Source organism: Maylandia zebra, linkage group LG16 (assembly GCF_041146795.1).
Source record: "Maylandia zebra isolate NMK-2024a linkage group LG16, Mzebra_GT3a, whole genome shotgun sequence".
Taxonomy (NCBI): domain Eukaryota; kingdom Metazoa; phylum Chordata; class Actinopteri; order Cichliformes; family Cichlidae; genus Maylandia; species Maylandia zebra.
Genome location: NC_135182.1, coordinates 15,346,270 through 15,363,315, shown reverse-complemented (window position 1 = coordinate 15,363,315; position 17,046 = coordinate 15,346,270). Strand labels below are relative to the sequence as shown.

The window sequence follows — 17,046 nt, the reverse complement described above, 5'->3', positions numbered from 1 at the left end:
GTTCAATTCTCTAAATATTAAGGGAAAGTGCTTCCTTGGTTCCTTTGTTACCTCCTGTAGCAGAGGATACACAGGATAAAATAAGATATTACAGTTTGTTTTATTTTATAGGCTGTTTGTATTATTTAAAATCTCAACCTTTTAATGAATATGTTGCACCAGTATTTTATTTTTATTTAATCTGGCCTGTATGAAACGACATGGTGAGAACACATTGGTGCATTTTGGAATCCATCCTCTGGATTTTGTAGTTTCAGTATGGCAGACAGTTACTAGTCTAATGTAAGTATAATCAGTCTTTGGAAATTCTCCTTCACACCTTTTTAGTCATCTTTTCTTTCATTACTGTGTTTCACTGAAGTAAAGTAAAGGAGATCAATGTTCTTTTTTTAAAATATTTGACCTTCTTTGTACCGCAAGTACCAAAAACTGCAGTTCCACAAATGACCACTTGAGGCTGTCTCCCTGTTAGAGCCCAAATAAACAGTTTAGGTTTTCATGGTGAATTGCCTCCTTCATGATGATTTAATTTGTATTATAATTTAAAGTAATGTGTGACACGTAGGTGCTGATACAGTCTGCTCGCTGTCCCTTCTGTTAAGTTATGACTCTGAGCTCCTCTAGATTATGTTTGTGGCAGCTTTTGGGACATTTTAATAAAATTGTCTGAAAAATATTATAACTGTGATAACTTCCTGTACAGTTGATTGTAGTAACAGCTTGTTTTCAAAGACATATCCTCCTTACCACTTGCAGTGAGTCCACTATGTTGGCAGAGGGAGGGTGCAGGGTCACCCCCTCCAACAAAATGGTCTTGGCTCAATTTTTCCTGAAGTACTATCTGGCAGTGCAAATTGTTAGTCGGTCAAGAACAATTTAAAGCCTTGATGGCACAGAGGATGATGCAGACAGGCTGCTGTGAAGTTTTCAGACTTGTATTATCCTTGATTAACTTGTGCTGTGTTTTACTGTCTGATTACTGTTGAATTACTCAAACTGGACCCCAAGAAGCACCAAGTCCACGCCAACACAGAGAACCTTTTCATTTTTTTTGTGTGTGCTATTTTAAAAGTATAGTGTAGGACACGTCAACCATGCACCATCAGGGAATGCTGCTGTCTTATATAGCTTTCACAGATGTGCTCTGTCTTCGGCGTATGTGTGAGCTCAGGTTACGCAGAATGCGTCAGAGCACCTTTAGCCTTTCCAAGTGGGGCATAAGCGAGTATTGGTGTACATGGTTGCTTTTTGTTGGGCTTTAATGCATCTTTTTCCTTTCACTCTTGTTGCTAGGCTCGGTTACACATATCTAAGACTGAAGGACAACTACATGGAGATCCTCAACAAAGATGACGAGATTGAAAGGTCGGTGTGCTAAGAGACTGGTGCGGTTACTCCACAGGAGATAAAATGAGATTAATTCACTTGATGGAGTTGTGGTCACACATAAGCCGTCATACAACAGCCCTCAGCTTGTGTCTCATGTTCACCCGAGGTTACAAAAAAACTACAACCACCAAAGAGCAGGCAGAGGGTTGCTTTTTACGGAACTACTCAATCGAATCAAAACGTTCCAGCTGATCAGAAAAAACAGAAGCCGAACGAGTTTCCATTAGAGAGTGGTTTTGTGGCAAGTGTTTAATGTTTTGATCCGTGGGATGTGTTTGTGTAACCGCTTTCCCTCGCTATCACTCTCTGCAGTGGCCTGTCAATAGTGAGCTATTTTAAGGAAGCAGGGGAGCTCAGGAAGGGAGGGTGGTGCAGTGGGCAGCGGTGAAGACTTTAGCGGCAATGTGAAAGAAAAAGGTTTTACAGCTTTCTTGCATTTTGTGCTTTTACCCTTTTTAAGGGATCCAAGACCACTCGAGCCAAAAATAGAATTAATTTAAGCCTCGGCCATCAATCTGCATTGTGGTCTGTTTTACAGCTTGCTAATCAGGAAGTTAAAGGATGTAATGAAACTGTAAGAGGGGATAATGTGAGTTGTTTATCTTACAAATTATTGGAAACTAAATTAAATGGAGGAAAAAAATGCAAAAATGAGTGTGTGCACTTATCAGAACTGTTGAGTGTTGGACAATTTGTAGATAATATGCAGCACTCTGGGGAAAAAAAAAGCCACAAACAAATATCTTTGCAAATAAGAAAATTAACAAAACAATAACTGCGTCTTTGCCAATGCCGTCTCTCCATCAGGTTTGAATTGCTCCATGTGCTGAACTTTGACTCTGTCAGGAGGCGAATGAGCGTTATAGTCAAGTCGAGCTCAGGTAAGATATCGTCTAACACGGGGCTGTTTATCGGATGCAGTTCTTGCAGTTGGCTTTACGGATATTTGTTTTGCGTGCTCCCAGGAGACTACCTGCTGTTCTGTAAGGGTGCTGACTCATCCATTTTTCCACGAGTGGTCTCGGGAAAGGTGGAACAAGTTAAAGCCCGGGTGGAACAAAATGCAGTGGTAAGTGGACAGTTTAACCAGCACTGGTTATATAAGGGGATTGATGATACACTGCATCAGGTCAGTTTTAGATATCATTCAGAAATCTTTCATAGCTTCATGCTATAAACTTAAATTTTAATGTTACATTTGAACAAGAGGTTTAAAGAAAATTAATATTTCCTTTAAAAACATGAAAAGAGTACCTCTGTGTGGCATTTTTATTTTTTCATCTTTTAGCATACTAGTTTTTTGTGTGTGTGTTTGTTGTTGTTGTTGTTGTTTTTTTACTGCCCTTCTTTGACGCCTTGCACCTTAATGAGTCTTACTTTTAGCTAAAGCAGTCCACTGTTCCAGCCAACAAAAAAATCTCTAAATGGTACCGATCCAGCACTCAAATTATTAGAAGACAAAGTTAGCAACTACTTAGACAGGATAGTTGAGCGTGTAGCAGTTAAAGAGCCATATATTTCCCTCAGGGGGGGTTTTTGGAGCCCAGCTAAAAAGTGAAGATTGCACCTGCCTTGAAATGACAGATACAAATGTAACTACAAATAAATGCTAGTGCACTTATAACTCTGCTAGATGTGAATGAAAACACATTTTATTCTAAAGCACGTATGGCTCTAATGTGGATGAGATTGGAACACTTGCGATCAGCATTTGAATTTGTTCATTTTTCTCCATCGCTCACTTCGCTGTAACACCAGGAAGGGCTGCGAACTCTGTGCGTCGCCTATCGAAGGCTCTCACAGTCTGAATACCAGGAGGCGTGTCATCACCTGATGGAAGCCAAACTTGCCCTGCAGGACAGGGAGCAGAGGCTGGCTCAGGCCTATGACATCATTGAGAGAGACTTTGTTCTTCTGGGTGCCACAGCAGTGGAGGACAGGTTGGTCAGAAAGAGGGGAACGGAGAGATTTAAAAACAGTGCAGCAGCAGGGGGGCAGAAGGACAGAAGGGAAGATTAATGAATCATTAAGCCGCCCTTAAAGGATTGTCTTCAGAGCGTTCTCATGACTCATGAGTGCAAGAAGAATATTGTGTCAGAGCTCTGATAGGTGACTTACTATTAATACTGCTGTTTCTTTTCCACTGAGAGAATAAATATGCAAGATGTTTTTACGCTCGGAAATAGCAGACCACAGCATTGACCCCAACTTGATTGATCGCAAGCACGACAGTTTAATTTCCTAACAGATAAGCTGCTGATGGGCAGGGACAGGGGTGGCCATGCATTGATAAGTTATCACCAGTCTGTAATGGATTGATTGAAGCTTTGATGAATGCTTTAGTTCTGCATAGCTGAGTGGAGGCTGCATCACTTATTGACTTATCGATGCGCAGGCTCCAGGAGAAAGCAGCAGACACTATTGAGTCACTGCACAAGGCTGGGATGAAAGTTTGGGTCCTGACCGGGGACAAGATGGAGACGGCGGCGGCTACTTGCTACGCCAGCAAGCTGTTCCGTCGCACCACCCAAATCCTGGAGCTCACCAAGAAACGCACGGAAGAGCAGAGCCTTCACGATGTGTTGTTTGAACTCAACAGGACTGTTCTCAGACAGCGCTCCATCTCTGGGTATATGCTCATGTGGGCAATCTGCGTTATGTGTGCAACTGCCTCTTGGTCAAATCAGTAGATCTTTTAGTCCTTCTGATGTGTACATGGATTTCCCTGTTGATTAGTCTGTGATGCATTGTTTTTTTTTTTTTTCTCAGCTTGTCCGTAGACTGCCTCGACTTTGGCCTCATTATCGACGGGGCCACTCTTTCTGCAGTATTGAAGCCCAACCAGGAGGGTGCAGGCCACGGCAACTACAGAGAGATCTTTCTAGAGATCTGTCGTAACTGTAGCGCCGTACTCTGCTGTCGCATGGCACCTCTGCAAAAAGCACAGGTAAAGGAAGTATGCGTGAAGTAAATATGCCACCTCCAAAGTGGCACATTCACAGTGGTACTGATTGGAATGGGATGGGCTTTTCGCAGATTGTGAAGCTGATTAAAGCCTCCAAGGAGCACCCCATAACCCTCGCTATTGGCGATGGAGCCAACGATGTCAGCATGATCTTGGAAGCACATGTGGGAATTGGTGAGTGCATTTAAGCACCATAATTATCAGCTAATTTGCTAAATCATCCATTTAATATTTAACCCAATGCTGATCATGATATTTGATAGCAGAGCTTTAGGTTAACCTAAAGTAAACCTTTGTTTTTGACAATAATCTATCAATTTAGGTGATCACATGTGGCATAATTGTAGTAATTGCAGGATATTTGCAAGTAAAATGCTAAAGGCAGTAACTGCAGCAATAAACATGCGATTAGACTCGTGATCAGGCTGCATTTAACCCTCTTTTCATTTCTTTAGGCATCATGGGTAAAGAAGGTAGACAAGCAGCAAGAAATAGTGACTACGCCATCCCGAAGTTCAAACACCTGAAGAAGATGCTTCTGGTCCATGGCCATTACTACTACATCCGAATTGCTGAGCTCGTTCAGTACTTCTTCTACAAGGTACTAGACGGGCGCCTCATGCGCTCAAGTGGCTCATACGTTTTAATCACTTTATCGTAATTCCCAGTGAAACACAGCCACAATGAACCAGATTTTGCAGCTACTCTGACAGATTACTGGATTCATGAATCCGTGGTGCAACCTATTCCCGGATTCATGCCCATGATGATCAGTGTGGGCGGCTTCCACAGCAAACAGTGCCCTGCCAACTGATTCATTTTTTTTCCCTTTTTGGCAGGCCAGCTGCTTACGGCCCACTCAGTGAGCTTATAGCACACAATTTCTGCATAAACAGAAATGTGTAGATAGTAGCATTTTTAGAGTCTTTAATTTTTTTCATTCGTACTTGTCACAAGCTTATCACTTTCTTTGCTTGTTGTGTTGTTTTTTTTCTCCTCCCCCCCCCCCCCCTTAAATCTTTCCAGAATGTATGCTTCATCTTCCCTCAGTTCCTCTATCAATTCTTCTGTGGATTCTCCCAGCAGGTAAGTACTTTATACGGTGTCAGAGTTATCATTGAGAAGCACGCAGTCATATTTGCATTGGTCACATATTCTCACAGGAGCTTCAAATAGTAACTATTTCTGTATCTATCACTGATGATGAGAGAGGTTTTGCTCAAGCCGTGTGCTGGCATGTCATCCTTCTTCCCTCACTTGTATCTCTTCTTTGATTCTTAACTCCTCCCACTGATGTAGGAGAGAGGGGCAAGAGAGGAGACATGACCTAATCCTTATCCAAAAGGTTCTCTTGAGGTGTCTTGAAGTGAATTTAAGTGATTATAAGAACTTCAGCAATGCTGGACAAGGAATAATTTATAGATGGAGGGGAGAGGAAGTGATAGTTCACAAGTTATTATAATGAAAAGCACCCATAGACGCCACATTTTCTCTCAGTTCTGTGTTCTCTCCAGCTCTGGGGATCTATCAACCATAGTAACAGAAAACAACATTACATGCACAACAGTATTTATATGGCAGATGAAGTCACTAATCGTCTGGCAAACTTAGCGAAGCATATAGCAGTTGAGACCAATTTAAAACCGATAGAATAAATTAGACATACACTCACAGGCCAGTTCATTAGGTACACATGTTTAACAGCTTGTTAATGCAGTTAACATGGCAGCAGCCCAGTTCGTTGAGGCATGTAGGCGTATTCAAGATGACTTGTAAGAACTCAAACTGAGCATCAGAGTGAGGAGGGAAGGGGTTGTTTCATGTCTCTTCATCAAAAGCCATCACACATTAGCCATTGTGCTTGTTTTGTTGGTGTAAAAGTTGTTTGTGCACCTAAAGTGTTTCAACGGACACCGTTAAGAGAACCACAGTAACGTTCCTAGCTCTAATAAGTCAAATATGTCAGTATGTAAATGGTTTCAGATCACTGATGCCGTCTGTTTCCTCTGCAGCCTCTGTACGACACGGCGTATTTGACGCTTTACAACATCAGCTTCACCTCCCTCCCCATTCTGCTGTACAGCCTGGTTGAGCAGCACGTCAGCATGGACACATTGAAGAGAGAGCCCTCCTTGTACAGGTGAGCTCAGAAGAAATCCGATCCCCAAATATTCTCTTTGTGCATGTAATAGCTGTTGTTCCTAATGTACGTTGTCACTCTGTGTTTTTCTCAGGGACATTGCGAAGAACTCCCTCCTCCGCTGGCCTGTCTTTCTCTACTGGACATGCCTGGGTGTGTTTGATGCTGTTGTCTTCTTCTTCGGTGCCTACTTCCTGTTTGACAACACCACCTTCACCAGCAACGGCCAGGTAAGCCTCTGTCTCCCTGTCGGCAAAAGGCGGTGATAACGGCCAGTACGCGAACAGAGCGGAAACTGAAGACTTAAGGGGTGTTTGTGGTGTTTGAGGCATCTTTTAGGGGATTAGAGGGAATAAATGGATGTAAAGTAAGTGCTCTCATTATAAACGCTCACTCGATGGGGTCTCGTTAAAGAGGAGCTTAGGTGTAGCGGTTTGACTTTGCGGTCCTGGCATTGTGGATCTGTAGTAGTAACGTGTCTGTCCTGGGTCCCCATAGGTCAGCTACATTGGATCTCCATTCATATTGACAATAGCATCTTTCTCTGTATTGTTAATTTGTATCATGTCAACTGTTTTTGATCGGTCCTGTTTTTTAAGTTGAGACATCCTGAAATTCATTTTGCCCTTTGTCCTGATTCTTTTCTCTTTTCTCCCCTCCCCCTCCTTCTCCCTGCTTCCTCTCTCTTTATTTTGCTCCTCTTTCTTCTTCTTCTTCTTCTTCTCCCTCTCCTCCTTCAGCTTATGACCACCAACACACAGATGGTAAGCCTGTCTCCCTCCCTGTCAGCTCTCTCTGTCTCTCATACCCTTTTTCGTTCCTGTCGTATTGTTTACGCCTTCAGTTTGACCGTCTCATACCGCTCCATCCTTTCTCACGTCACCGCCATCCATGCACTTCCGTTTGAATGTGTAGTTTTCTAGCGCTCCATTATTCCCCTAATCTATGTAAAGCCCTGAATCCTTGCACAGTATCCTGATCTTAACTGACATGGTAGAAATCTTAGATGCTTCCTCACATTATCCTTGTGTTTCCTTCTGGTAGTAAACAAATGAATACTAGTATCGCTGTGGCTCGAGATCCAACATCTGTTTGTTTTGTTTGTTTTCTGTCGACCTTGTTTGTGCATTTGTGTGTATTTGTACGTCCATGTAATTTCACTGATGTGGGAGGTTTATAAAGGGGGGGGGGGGACCGTACTATTTCTGCAGTTTATAAAGGAAAGAAGTAATGGACACTGGTATCAACAGACAGCTGGTTTCTTTGCCTTGATCTTCCTATCCTGTCACGATCCTCCCTCTTTCATCTTCTCATCCCATCTGTTCACCCCCGATGTCTCCTTAAACCTTTCTAGGATTTCATCAGGTAGAAATATTTGCACACTGAGATATGAAGTGAAAAAGCCTCCAGTTCAGTGCCCACAATATCCCTTTCTCTCACCTTTTATCACAGCAGATATGATGTAAGAGTGTCTGTTCCCGCCTCGGTTTACTTGCTGGAGGGGCGGGCGGGTATCGTAGGGTGTTAAGTAATCCGTGGATGCAGGGAGAACAGCTTGTGCGATTGATGTTGCCTCTAACTCTCTTCTTCCTCTCTTATCCCTGCAGATGTTTGGGAACTGGACGTTTGGGACTCTCATCTTTACTGTTCTGGTGTTCACTGTAACACTAAAGGTGTGTTTGGAAATCCACTGAGGGGAAAATATTTAAGTAAAGCTAATATCAACTACCTTTACATAAATGATATCTTAGTTTGTACCCAGCTAGCTCCTTTTCACTATGTCTATGTTCTGTTTGTTTCAGCTTGCCTTGGACACGCACCACTGGACCTGGATTAATCACTTTGTCATCTGGGGGTCGCTACTTTTCTATGTTATCTTCTCTCTTCTCTGGGGTGGGATCATTTGGTAAGATGTGCTATGATTTTACTTGAATCAGTAAAGTTTATGCTGATCAGTGTATTTCAGGAAAGTCATTGATTTTTTTTTTTTCTTTCTGCCTTTTATTTCACTGCTCAGGCCCTTCCTGAACTACCAGAGGATGTACTACGTGTTCATGCAGATGCTGTCCAGCGGTCCGGCCTGGCTCAGCATCATCCTCCTCATTACAGTCAGCTTGCTGCCAGATGTCATCAAGAAGGTCCTCTGCAGGGCCATGTGTCCCACAGCCACTGAACGCGCACAGGTACAATGTTGGCACCACCTCCACATGAAGCTGGAGGTTTGAATTGTCTCGTGTCTGAAATTAGGCTGTAGATATTTTTTCACTGTAGTGATTTCTGATAGTGTTCACTAAATGACTAATTAACGCTTTCCCCCTTTTCACTACTCAAAATCTGAGCTCATACTACACATCTCAGTACCCTAGTGGTGTGCCATAAATCTGTTGACTGTATTATGAAAGGAGGCCATTCAGATCCTTAGTTTATTTGAATATCAGCTGGATTTACTGACTTCCCGTTCCCTGTGGCTTAGCCTTACGTTGCCGTGAAACAAGCTTCACCGTGAGTGGAAAAGCGAGTGAAAGGTCTGACAGATTTCTTCCTCTTGTGCTTTTTTCCCCCTCCTCTTCTCTTCTTTCTCACTGCACCCTAATGGATCACCGTAATCAAAATCCACACCACCTCTCATTGAGCCTTTCTCTCCTTTCCTTTCTTTTTGCCTTGTTATGCCTTATCTTCACTACTTCCATCCTCCTCTTTATTCTTTTTTTCTTCCTCCCTCCTCATTAATGTCTCCTCTCTCGCCCTCCTTTGTTTTGTCCCCCCACTCACTCACGCGCTCTTTCATGGTAACTACAGTCCACCCGCCCGTGCCTTACTGTGGAACCGTCCACCATCTTCATGCTTTCACAGTCCTCCAGCAGAATGAGTTTCTGATTGGGCCAGAGAGACGAGAGAGGAGCGGGAAGAGGAGGTGACCCTCTCTTTTAAGCCCTCATCTCTGTTTGCATAGTGGCATGCCCCTGTATAAACCACAAAGCACCATCTCTACTAATGTGAAACTAACTACTAGCTGCTAATGACGACACAGCACCCGGTTTGTAAGGTTGCATTTGTAGTATCCTTTTGCTGCCATTTTCATTACATATTTCATTGCGTTTAGTTTCCCTTGGTATGTTTGACATGTATTTTGTTGTCACCGTTCCAGCCAGTCTCATCTATATGTTGTTAAAATGATGATGTGTCGTTGTTGGTAGGACTTTTGTCATATTAGGTTTTACCTGAAACAGTTGAATTTTACAGAAATTTGCACACTGTTTCCTCTAGAAAATACCAGTTTAGCTTTCCTTATTTATTTGTAGCTGGTTTATTAGTCAAAAAGTGAATCAATTATTAGCTGTTCGGTTTAAAAATTCAAAACGACCTTTGGTTCTAGCTGCTCCAGTATGAGTAACTTTCATGTCACTTTAAGCAAGTATTCTTGGGGTTTTTTTAATTGTTTTTGATCCATTTTTAGATGTTTGTTGCCTTGGCCAACAATTCTAAAATTGAATTTAATGACAAATAGTGTAGCAGTTTATACATTTGCCTAACAAGCTAAAAATCCCCAGGTCAATCCCAGGAGGAGACACAAATCCACAAATCCGTTTGGGGGGGGTCTGGAAGGGCATGCAGTGTAAAAATCTGCATATCAAATATGCAAAGCCATCCACTGTGGTTCACCCCTTGTGAATAAGGGAGCAGCCAAGAGTAGCTGTATATTTAATGACAAATAGTCCTGGAGTTTTTCAAACATCACCAAACCATAGCAGCCTTACATGATAGCACAAATCTGATTTATGGAAAATATTTGCAATCCCAGACCACGTCTGGGAATTGGACAGCTGTTAAAGGGACCGTTCACCCCAAAATTAAATATCCATATTTCTTTTAAATCAGCTTAAAGTATTGAAGCATTACTAGACAAAAGACGAAAGGTTGAGCAGATTCCTTCATCAACCCCTGTCCTTTAACATCATCCACAGAGGGTAAGTTCTGTGCAGGTTCTGGAGGACAGCGTAGCTCCTGGCTCTGCTGGTGGAGGTGGAGGCCGTGAAAGGGACCCACTCCACCCTGAGAGGACCTGTGAAGGAGACAGTGGAAAAAAAGCTGCTAGAAGCTCTGACTCCTTGGTACCACATAGTCACAGCACCCTACTCAGCAAACCCTAGAGTACCCACAACAAGGGGGCTAGGGTCACCATGGTAACGGCACACAAAGGGCGTGGATAGTGGGGTGTTGGGCTCTTAATGCTGATGCCATGATGCTTCCTGCTGCTTTGCACTGCATGCGGCATGCAATTGTGCTGTGGCTCAGAGTGACGGGGGTGCAGTGCTGCTTCATGAAGAATTTCCTTCTGCCAAAGCTACTTTCAGGAATCACAATCCCCAATTAAGTCAGCAGCGCTAGTTTCACCCAGAGAGGCTACAGGTTTAATACAGATTTGATAAGTGCAGTCTGTAACTAAGGCTATATTTTATTAGGAAAGGCCCCAAGTAGGTTACTTCCAGCACTCATGTTTACAAATTAAACTCAGGGGTGACATTTAGTTTGTCTCTGGCAATTTGGCAAACCAGGTTGTGCATCAGTGTCTGTAATAAGTGTACACTGGCGCCATCTGGTGCTGAAACATAGAATTGCAAGTGAGTTTTGTCTTCATTACACAAGCATGCTTAATCGAACATGATTGCTAATCATGATGGGTTGTTTTCAGAAGGTTTATTGTTATTGAGTATGTTCTTTTCAGCATTTAAAGTAGAGTCAAGGTTACTTTTCACATTTAAAAAATAAATAAATAAATATGCAGACCACCAAATAACTATGTTAAACCTTCTGAAAATAATTCTGCCTTTCGTGTGCATGTGTCAGATTTTCTCGCAAATTCTATAATTTCACCTGCATGTTTCTTTTCCTCCAGTTTCCTCTTCTATCGCTTGAAATGTCTTATGACGGTGGATTCTCTGTTTTTGTGCAGGATCATCAGAAGCTGTTGCCGGGTAGCGTGGCGGCCGTGACTCCACTGTCCTTCTGTCGATCCTGCAAAGGCACGAGCGCGGACTCCTCTCACCTCCACCTTGGCACCGCAGAGTCACTGTCGCTCTGCAGGTCTGACCCTCTACCCCAGAAACTCCTGGCCCATTTGGCAGAGAGCCGAGGGACAGAATTGTGTCCTCTCAGCCCTTACATGCTCCGTCTCTCTGGGGCAGGGTTCGCCTACTACGCTCCTGGGCCGGAAACCTCAGTGTGAACACAGATGCAGACTCTGAAGCTTCTGCATCTCAGAGATCCGTGAATTACACAACGCAGACATGTTCAAACACATCTGAAGCATGGACACTCCATGCTAAGTTCACCATGTGCATTTTTGGGCTACACCTGAGTGAAAAACCCTTTAGATAGTATTGCCCTTACTCCTAATTCACATACTTGTCTCATTTTTTTTTTCTTTTTTTTTTTTGGTTTGATTCAGCAAATTCCCTGCTCAGACTCTTACTTGAAAAAGTTTATGAGCAAAAGGAGAACCATGTGCGAAAATGCTTCTCGCACTGTGGAGCTGTGCCGTTTGAACTGTTGAACCTTTTTGTATTTCCTCGTCTCATTTTCAGTCTGACACTCTTGCCTGGTCCTCCACTTTTGCGTCCCCTTTTTTCGCTTCTTTGTAAATGTTTGTCGGAAACATTTATGTACATTTTGTGGTCTGGCCAAGTAAGGGGGATAGCCTTCAAGCTCAGCCCTTTAGGTGTGCGTGCGTGTGCATGAGCGTGAGTACGCATGAATTTTGCCTGTTTATTGTATGTTTGTATGTGACACACCTTTGCCTTACAGGTAATAACACAGCAGCAGGCTAGGAGCCAAAGGAGAAAGGTGTTTAGATTTAGAAAAACTGGAAAAAAAGAAGCATAAGTGATGTTTTTACAAAGCCTTACACACAACCATCAGCTGAAGGAGAGAGGCGGGGGAAATCTGAAGAGGGATGTGCAGTATTTTAGCCACCCTGCCTTAATTCATAGATGCCCTTTTTTTCCCTTTTAAACTGATTATATGTGGTCACTTTAAACACATTTGTGAGAGTACAAGGAGGTTCAAAGAGCATAGATATAAATATATACAGTACAATGAGTCTATTATTCCTCCTACTTTCTTTTACCCTCACAATTGTGTCGAGCTTTGTTTCCCTTATCTGTCAGCGTAGCATGTCAGATCTCTCTCTGCATGCTGATTTATTCTTCTCTCAGTTGTTCCACATCCCTCTTTGTCCCAGACATCATTCATCACCAAACCTTTCATGGCACTTGTGTTTTTTTTTTTCCTTTTCCCTGAACAGTTAGCAAAACTGCACCCTCTCCTGCCACCACGTGGTTGTGCAGGGTAACAGCAGCAGCCTGGGACTTGTTTGCGTGTTTGTTTGTGGATGTCCTAAATGACTTGCTACTCCTCCCTGTTGCATTGTGCTCGTGTGTTTGCTGCTGTGCTCCGTGTTATGCAAAAGTTAACGTAAGAATGCTAATGTTGTCACGTTATAAGGGGCTGTCTCTGTGTCACATAATTCCATGAGGCTTTTTTTTTTTTTTTTTTTTTTTTTTGTACTGTTCGAAAATTATTGATGTCAGTCACTATTGATGTGTGGATGTAAATTTAAAAAAACAATATTGATCTATATTGTGGTGAGAAGGGGTGTTGGATAGATTTCATTTCTTGTAAGAAGGTGGGAGACTTGAATCGGCGATGTCACAATCAAATCAATGAGAATGTTGAAGTGATTTGTCCATCACGTCCTCCAGCTGAAGATTGTAGCTCATTTTCGGTGAACCTCTTTTTCTGCATTTCTAAAAATCTGAATTTTGTTGGGTTACATAGCAAGTTACTGACTCTGGAAGTCATGAATGTGAGATTTTCTTCTTCTTTTTTTTTTTTATACATTTATACAGTTTCATACACATCACCATTTGCCAATATGTATAAAATCATTAATCTGGACTCTTCCTTTCAGTTTTCACTCCACAAGCCTCCACAGGTGTGGAGGGGCTCAACATCCCGACCTCAGCGATAAAAGGAACGTACTTGGTGCTTGTAACACAGTGTCCCACCTCACTGTGCCGTTGCCATACCGTATCGAGACATAGTCTAAATGTCATATTCTACAATAATAATGTAACTTTTGTGATATGACGGGGAAGCATTTGTTGTAATTCAGACATGTTTAGTAGCAAATTCCTCCACATTTCAAATTTTCACCACTTAGTCAATTTTTGTGTTGTCCATTGTGTATATTTTTTTTTGCTACTTTTGTATCTCAGAGAGAAGACTATATTTTAACTCTATGCTAGAGTATGTGGTCGAGTTTGTAACCAAAACGAGAGGAAAAAACTAAGATTCATTAGATTTACCAATAGTTATACACAGTGCACTTTGTTTTACAACAGATCTGTTTGACCATTCAAAACCAGGTCTTGTCTTGTCAGCTGGGGTTTATGGTTCACTCTTCCTCACAAGTTATTTTTCTAACAAGATTGTATTGGGTGAGAAGGGGAGGGGAAAAAAAGAAGTGACCAAATAACTTGACTAGGAATGAACTGTCTGTATGTGTCAGCTCTGTCGCAATGGATTTATCACACCAGCCTTCTACTGCTGATCAGAATGTCAAACTGCTTTTTTCTAAGTCCATCAGCACAACAGCAGGTGCTCATCTTGTCACTCCTGAGCTTGGCAAAGGTCTGATATGTCGACTTCTGTGCTCTGAGCAGCACACTTCATATCATACCTTTTTAGTACGGCACTGTTTGTATTACTAAACAGGTTTTGAGAAATTACTTTTTTTCCGTTTTGGATAAAAGATTTTAAAAGTTCACCTGTTGACTTTTTGCCAGCCTGTCTGTAGCAAATGAGGGCAAAGCACTGTATTGTCATTCTGCTTGTAATAAAGAGTGAAAACACTTGTCCTGCCATGGTTTGTGTTATAAACTATATCGCCAAAAGTATTTGCTCATCTGCCATCACACGTAGATGCAACTGAGTAACATTTCATTCTTGATCGATAGGATTGAACATGTCGGCCCAGCCTTTGTAGCTACAAAGCGTCAACTCATCTGGGAAGGCTTTCTGCAAGAGCCGAGCCCGACTCCTGAAAAACAGCCCTGTAGCATAATTCCCCCTCCACCTAACTTTTGGGGGGGAGGAGTTGTCCCAACTTACACTTGGTACAATGCAGTCACACAAGCACTGTTCTGGGAATTGCCGGACAGAGAAGTGTGATTCATCACTCCAAAGGACATGTTTCCGCTCCTCTAGAGTCCAGTAGTGGTGTGCTTTACACCACTGCATTCAGTGCGTTGCACTTGCTGATGTAATGCTTGGATGGCAGCTGCTTTGTAGAGGAAGCAAAAGTACAGAAATTTTATGAAAGTTAAAGTATTGATTCAACTTCATTACTCAAGTAAAAGTGAAAAAGTACGGGCTCTGGAACGTACTCAAAGTAGCTCTTTTGAAGATGTTTCTACCAGCTATTTCTGTGGAAAGCTAGTTGAACCTTATGTTATATTCATGTAATTAAAATCACATTAACATAGTGTGGGAATACAAATGGGAATGCAAACTTTATTTCAGTCTGAGTCCTTATGAATCTACACTGCTTGAATCAGTTATGGAAAAAAGGGGAGTGTTAAAGTGAAACTTGGCAGGTGGGGGAACCCTAAAATTGGTTGTAGTAGCACAGCATTGGGTAAAGAATCACAGCTGAAAATTTTTATTGTGAGCTCCAGTGGGGTTTCTTAGTGTATAGGCTGTGATCAGCCGATCTGGCCTACTGCTGCTACTATTAGGTTTACTGCTCTGTGTGGATTTGCACGACTGAATTCAACTAGATGTAAGCAGATGTTTCATGAATGGTCTTGGCTGATTTCCATCTTATACACTGACAATATTTTGTTTATACTAGATGGTATAAAGTAGCTATGAAGGTTAATTTCAGTGAATGCCACTCAGCTAAATTCATTTTTATCTCTGCTATCCTTTATGTAACCCAGCTCCACCCAGCACACTGTCCATCACACTTCAGCAAACTAACAAACTAACTAGTAAGAATTCTGAATTTAATCTCAGAATTCTTTTTTTTCCCCCAGTGGCCCTATCGTATCTCAGAATCCAGTATTCTGAGAATAAAGTCGGAATCCTGAGAAAAATGTCAGAATTCTGACTTTTTTCACAGAATTCTGAGATTTTAGTCAGAATTCTGACTTTTTTCTCAGGATTCTGGGATTAAAGTCAGCATTCTGACTCAGAATTCTGAGATTAAAGTTATAATTCTAACTCAGAATTCCGAGATTAAAGTTAGAATTCTGAGATTATAGCCAGAATTGAGAAAAAAGTTATAATTCTAACTCAGAATTCCGAGATTAAAGTTAGAATTCTGAGATTATAACCAGAATTGAGAAAAAAGTCAGAATTCTGACTCAAAATTCCGAGATTAAAGTTAGAATTCAGACTCAGTATTCTCAGATTAAAGTTATAATTCTGAAGAAAAAAAAAGTCAGAATTCTGACTCAGAATTCTGAGATTAAAATTAGAATTCTGAGATTATGGTCAGATTTCTGAGAAAAAAGTCAGAATTCTCACTCAGAATTCTGAGATTAAAGTTAGATTTCTCACTCAGACTTCTGACTCAGAATTCTGAGATTAAGGTCAGAATTCCGACTCAGAATTCTAAAAAAAAAAAAAAACAAGTCAGAATCCAGAGTCAGAATTCTGAGACTAAAGTCAGAATTCTCACGTTTTTCTCAGAGTTCTAAGATTATAGTAAGAATTCTGACATTTTTCTCAGAATCCTGAGTTAGATTTCTCACTCAGAATTCTGAAATTACACTCAGACTTCTGACTCAGAATTCTGAGATTAAAGTTAGAATTCTCACTCAGGATTCTGATATTAAGGCCAGAATTCCAACTCAGAATTCTAAAAAAAAAAAAAAAAAAGAAGTCAGAATCCAGAGTCAGAATTCTGAGATTAAAGTCAGAATGCTCACGTTTTTCTCAGAATTCTGAGATTATAGTAAGAATTCTGACATTTTTCTCAGAATCCTGAGATTAAAGTCAGCATTCTGACTCAGATTTCTGAGATTAAAGTTATAATTCTAACTCAGAATTCCGAGATTAAAGTTAGAATTCTGAGATTATAGCCAGAATTCTGAGAAAAAGTCAAAATTCTGACTCAAAATTCAGAGATTAAAGTTAGAATTCAGACTCAGTATTCTCAGATTAAAGTTAGAATTCTGAAGAAAAAAAAAGTCAGAATTCTGACTCAGAATTCTGAGATTAAAATTAGAATTCACACTTAGAATTCTGAGATTAAAATAAGCATTCTGACTTTTTTCTCAGAAATTAAAGTTAGAATTCTGATTCAGAATTCTGAGATTAAAATAAGCATTCTGACATTTTCTCAGAATTCCGATTCAGAATTCTGAGATTAAAGTTAGAATTCTGATTCAGAATTCTGAGAAAAAAGTCAGCATTCTGAGAAAGAGAATTCTGAAAAAATGTTTAGAAATCTGACTCAGAATTCTGAGAAAATGTCAGAATGCTT

General features: G+C 41.2%; 1 protein-coding gene across 6 annotated transcripts in view; it reads left to right on the top strand.

The window, feature by feature from the left end:
• LOC101469554 (phospholipid-transporting ATPase IH) overlaps positions 1-14,413 on the top strand; it is a 31,679-nt gene extending 17,266 nt beyond the window's left edge. Inside the window, exons 15-31 of one of the 6 annotated variants that reach the window (XM_014410185.4) lie at positions 1,294-1,365; positions 2,197-2,270; positions 2,355-2,458; positions 3,148-3,329; positions 3,785-4,018; positions 4,159-4,336; positions 4,426-4,528; positions 4,810-4,955; positions 5,381-5,440; positions 6,367-6,494; positions 6,589-6,724; positions 7,235-7,258; positions 8,102-8,167; positions 8,297-8,400; positions 8,512-8,677; positions 9,294-9,408; positions 11,449-11,575. In XM_014410185.4, the coding sequence (XP_014265671.1) occupies positions 1,294-1,365; positions 2,197-2,270; positions 2,355-2,458; positions 3,148-3,329; positions 3,785-4,018; positions 4,159-4,336; positions 4,426-4,528; positions 4,810-4,955; positions 5,381-5,440; positions 6,367-6,494; positions 6,589-6,724; positions 7,235-7,258; positions 8,102-8,167; positions 8,297-8,400; positions 8,512-8,677; positions 9,294-9,371 (1,855 nt within the window). In that variant the 3' untranslated portion in view covers positions 9,372-9,408; positions 11,449-11,575. Of the gene's footprint in view, positions 1-1,293; positions 1,366-2,196; positions 2,271-2,354; positions 2,459-3,147; positions 3,330-3,784; positions 4,019-4,158; positions 4,337-4,425; positions 4,529-4,809; positions 4,956-5,380; positions 5,441-6,366; positions 6,495-6,588; positions 6,725-7,234; positions 7,259-8,101; positions 8,168-8,296; positions 8,401-8,511; positions 8,678-9,293; positions 9,409-10,459; positions 10,679-11,448 lie in introns of those variants that run through there. The other 5 variants (XM_014410184.4, XM_024805442.2, XM_014410182.4 and 2 more) reach the window with 5 other exon arrangements.
• The last annotated feature ends 2,633 nt before the right edge of the window (positions 14,414-17,046 follow it).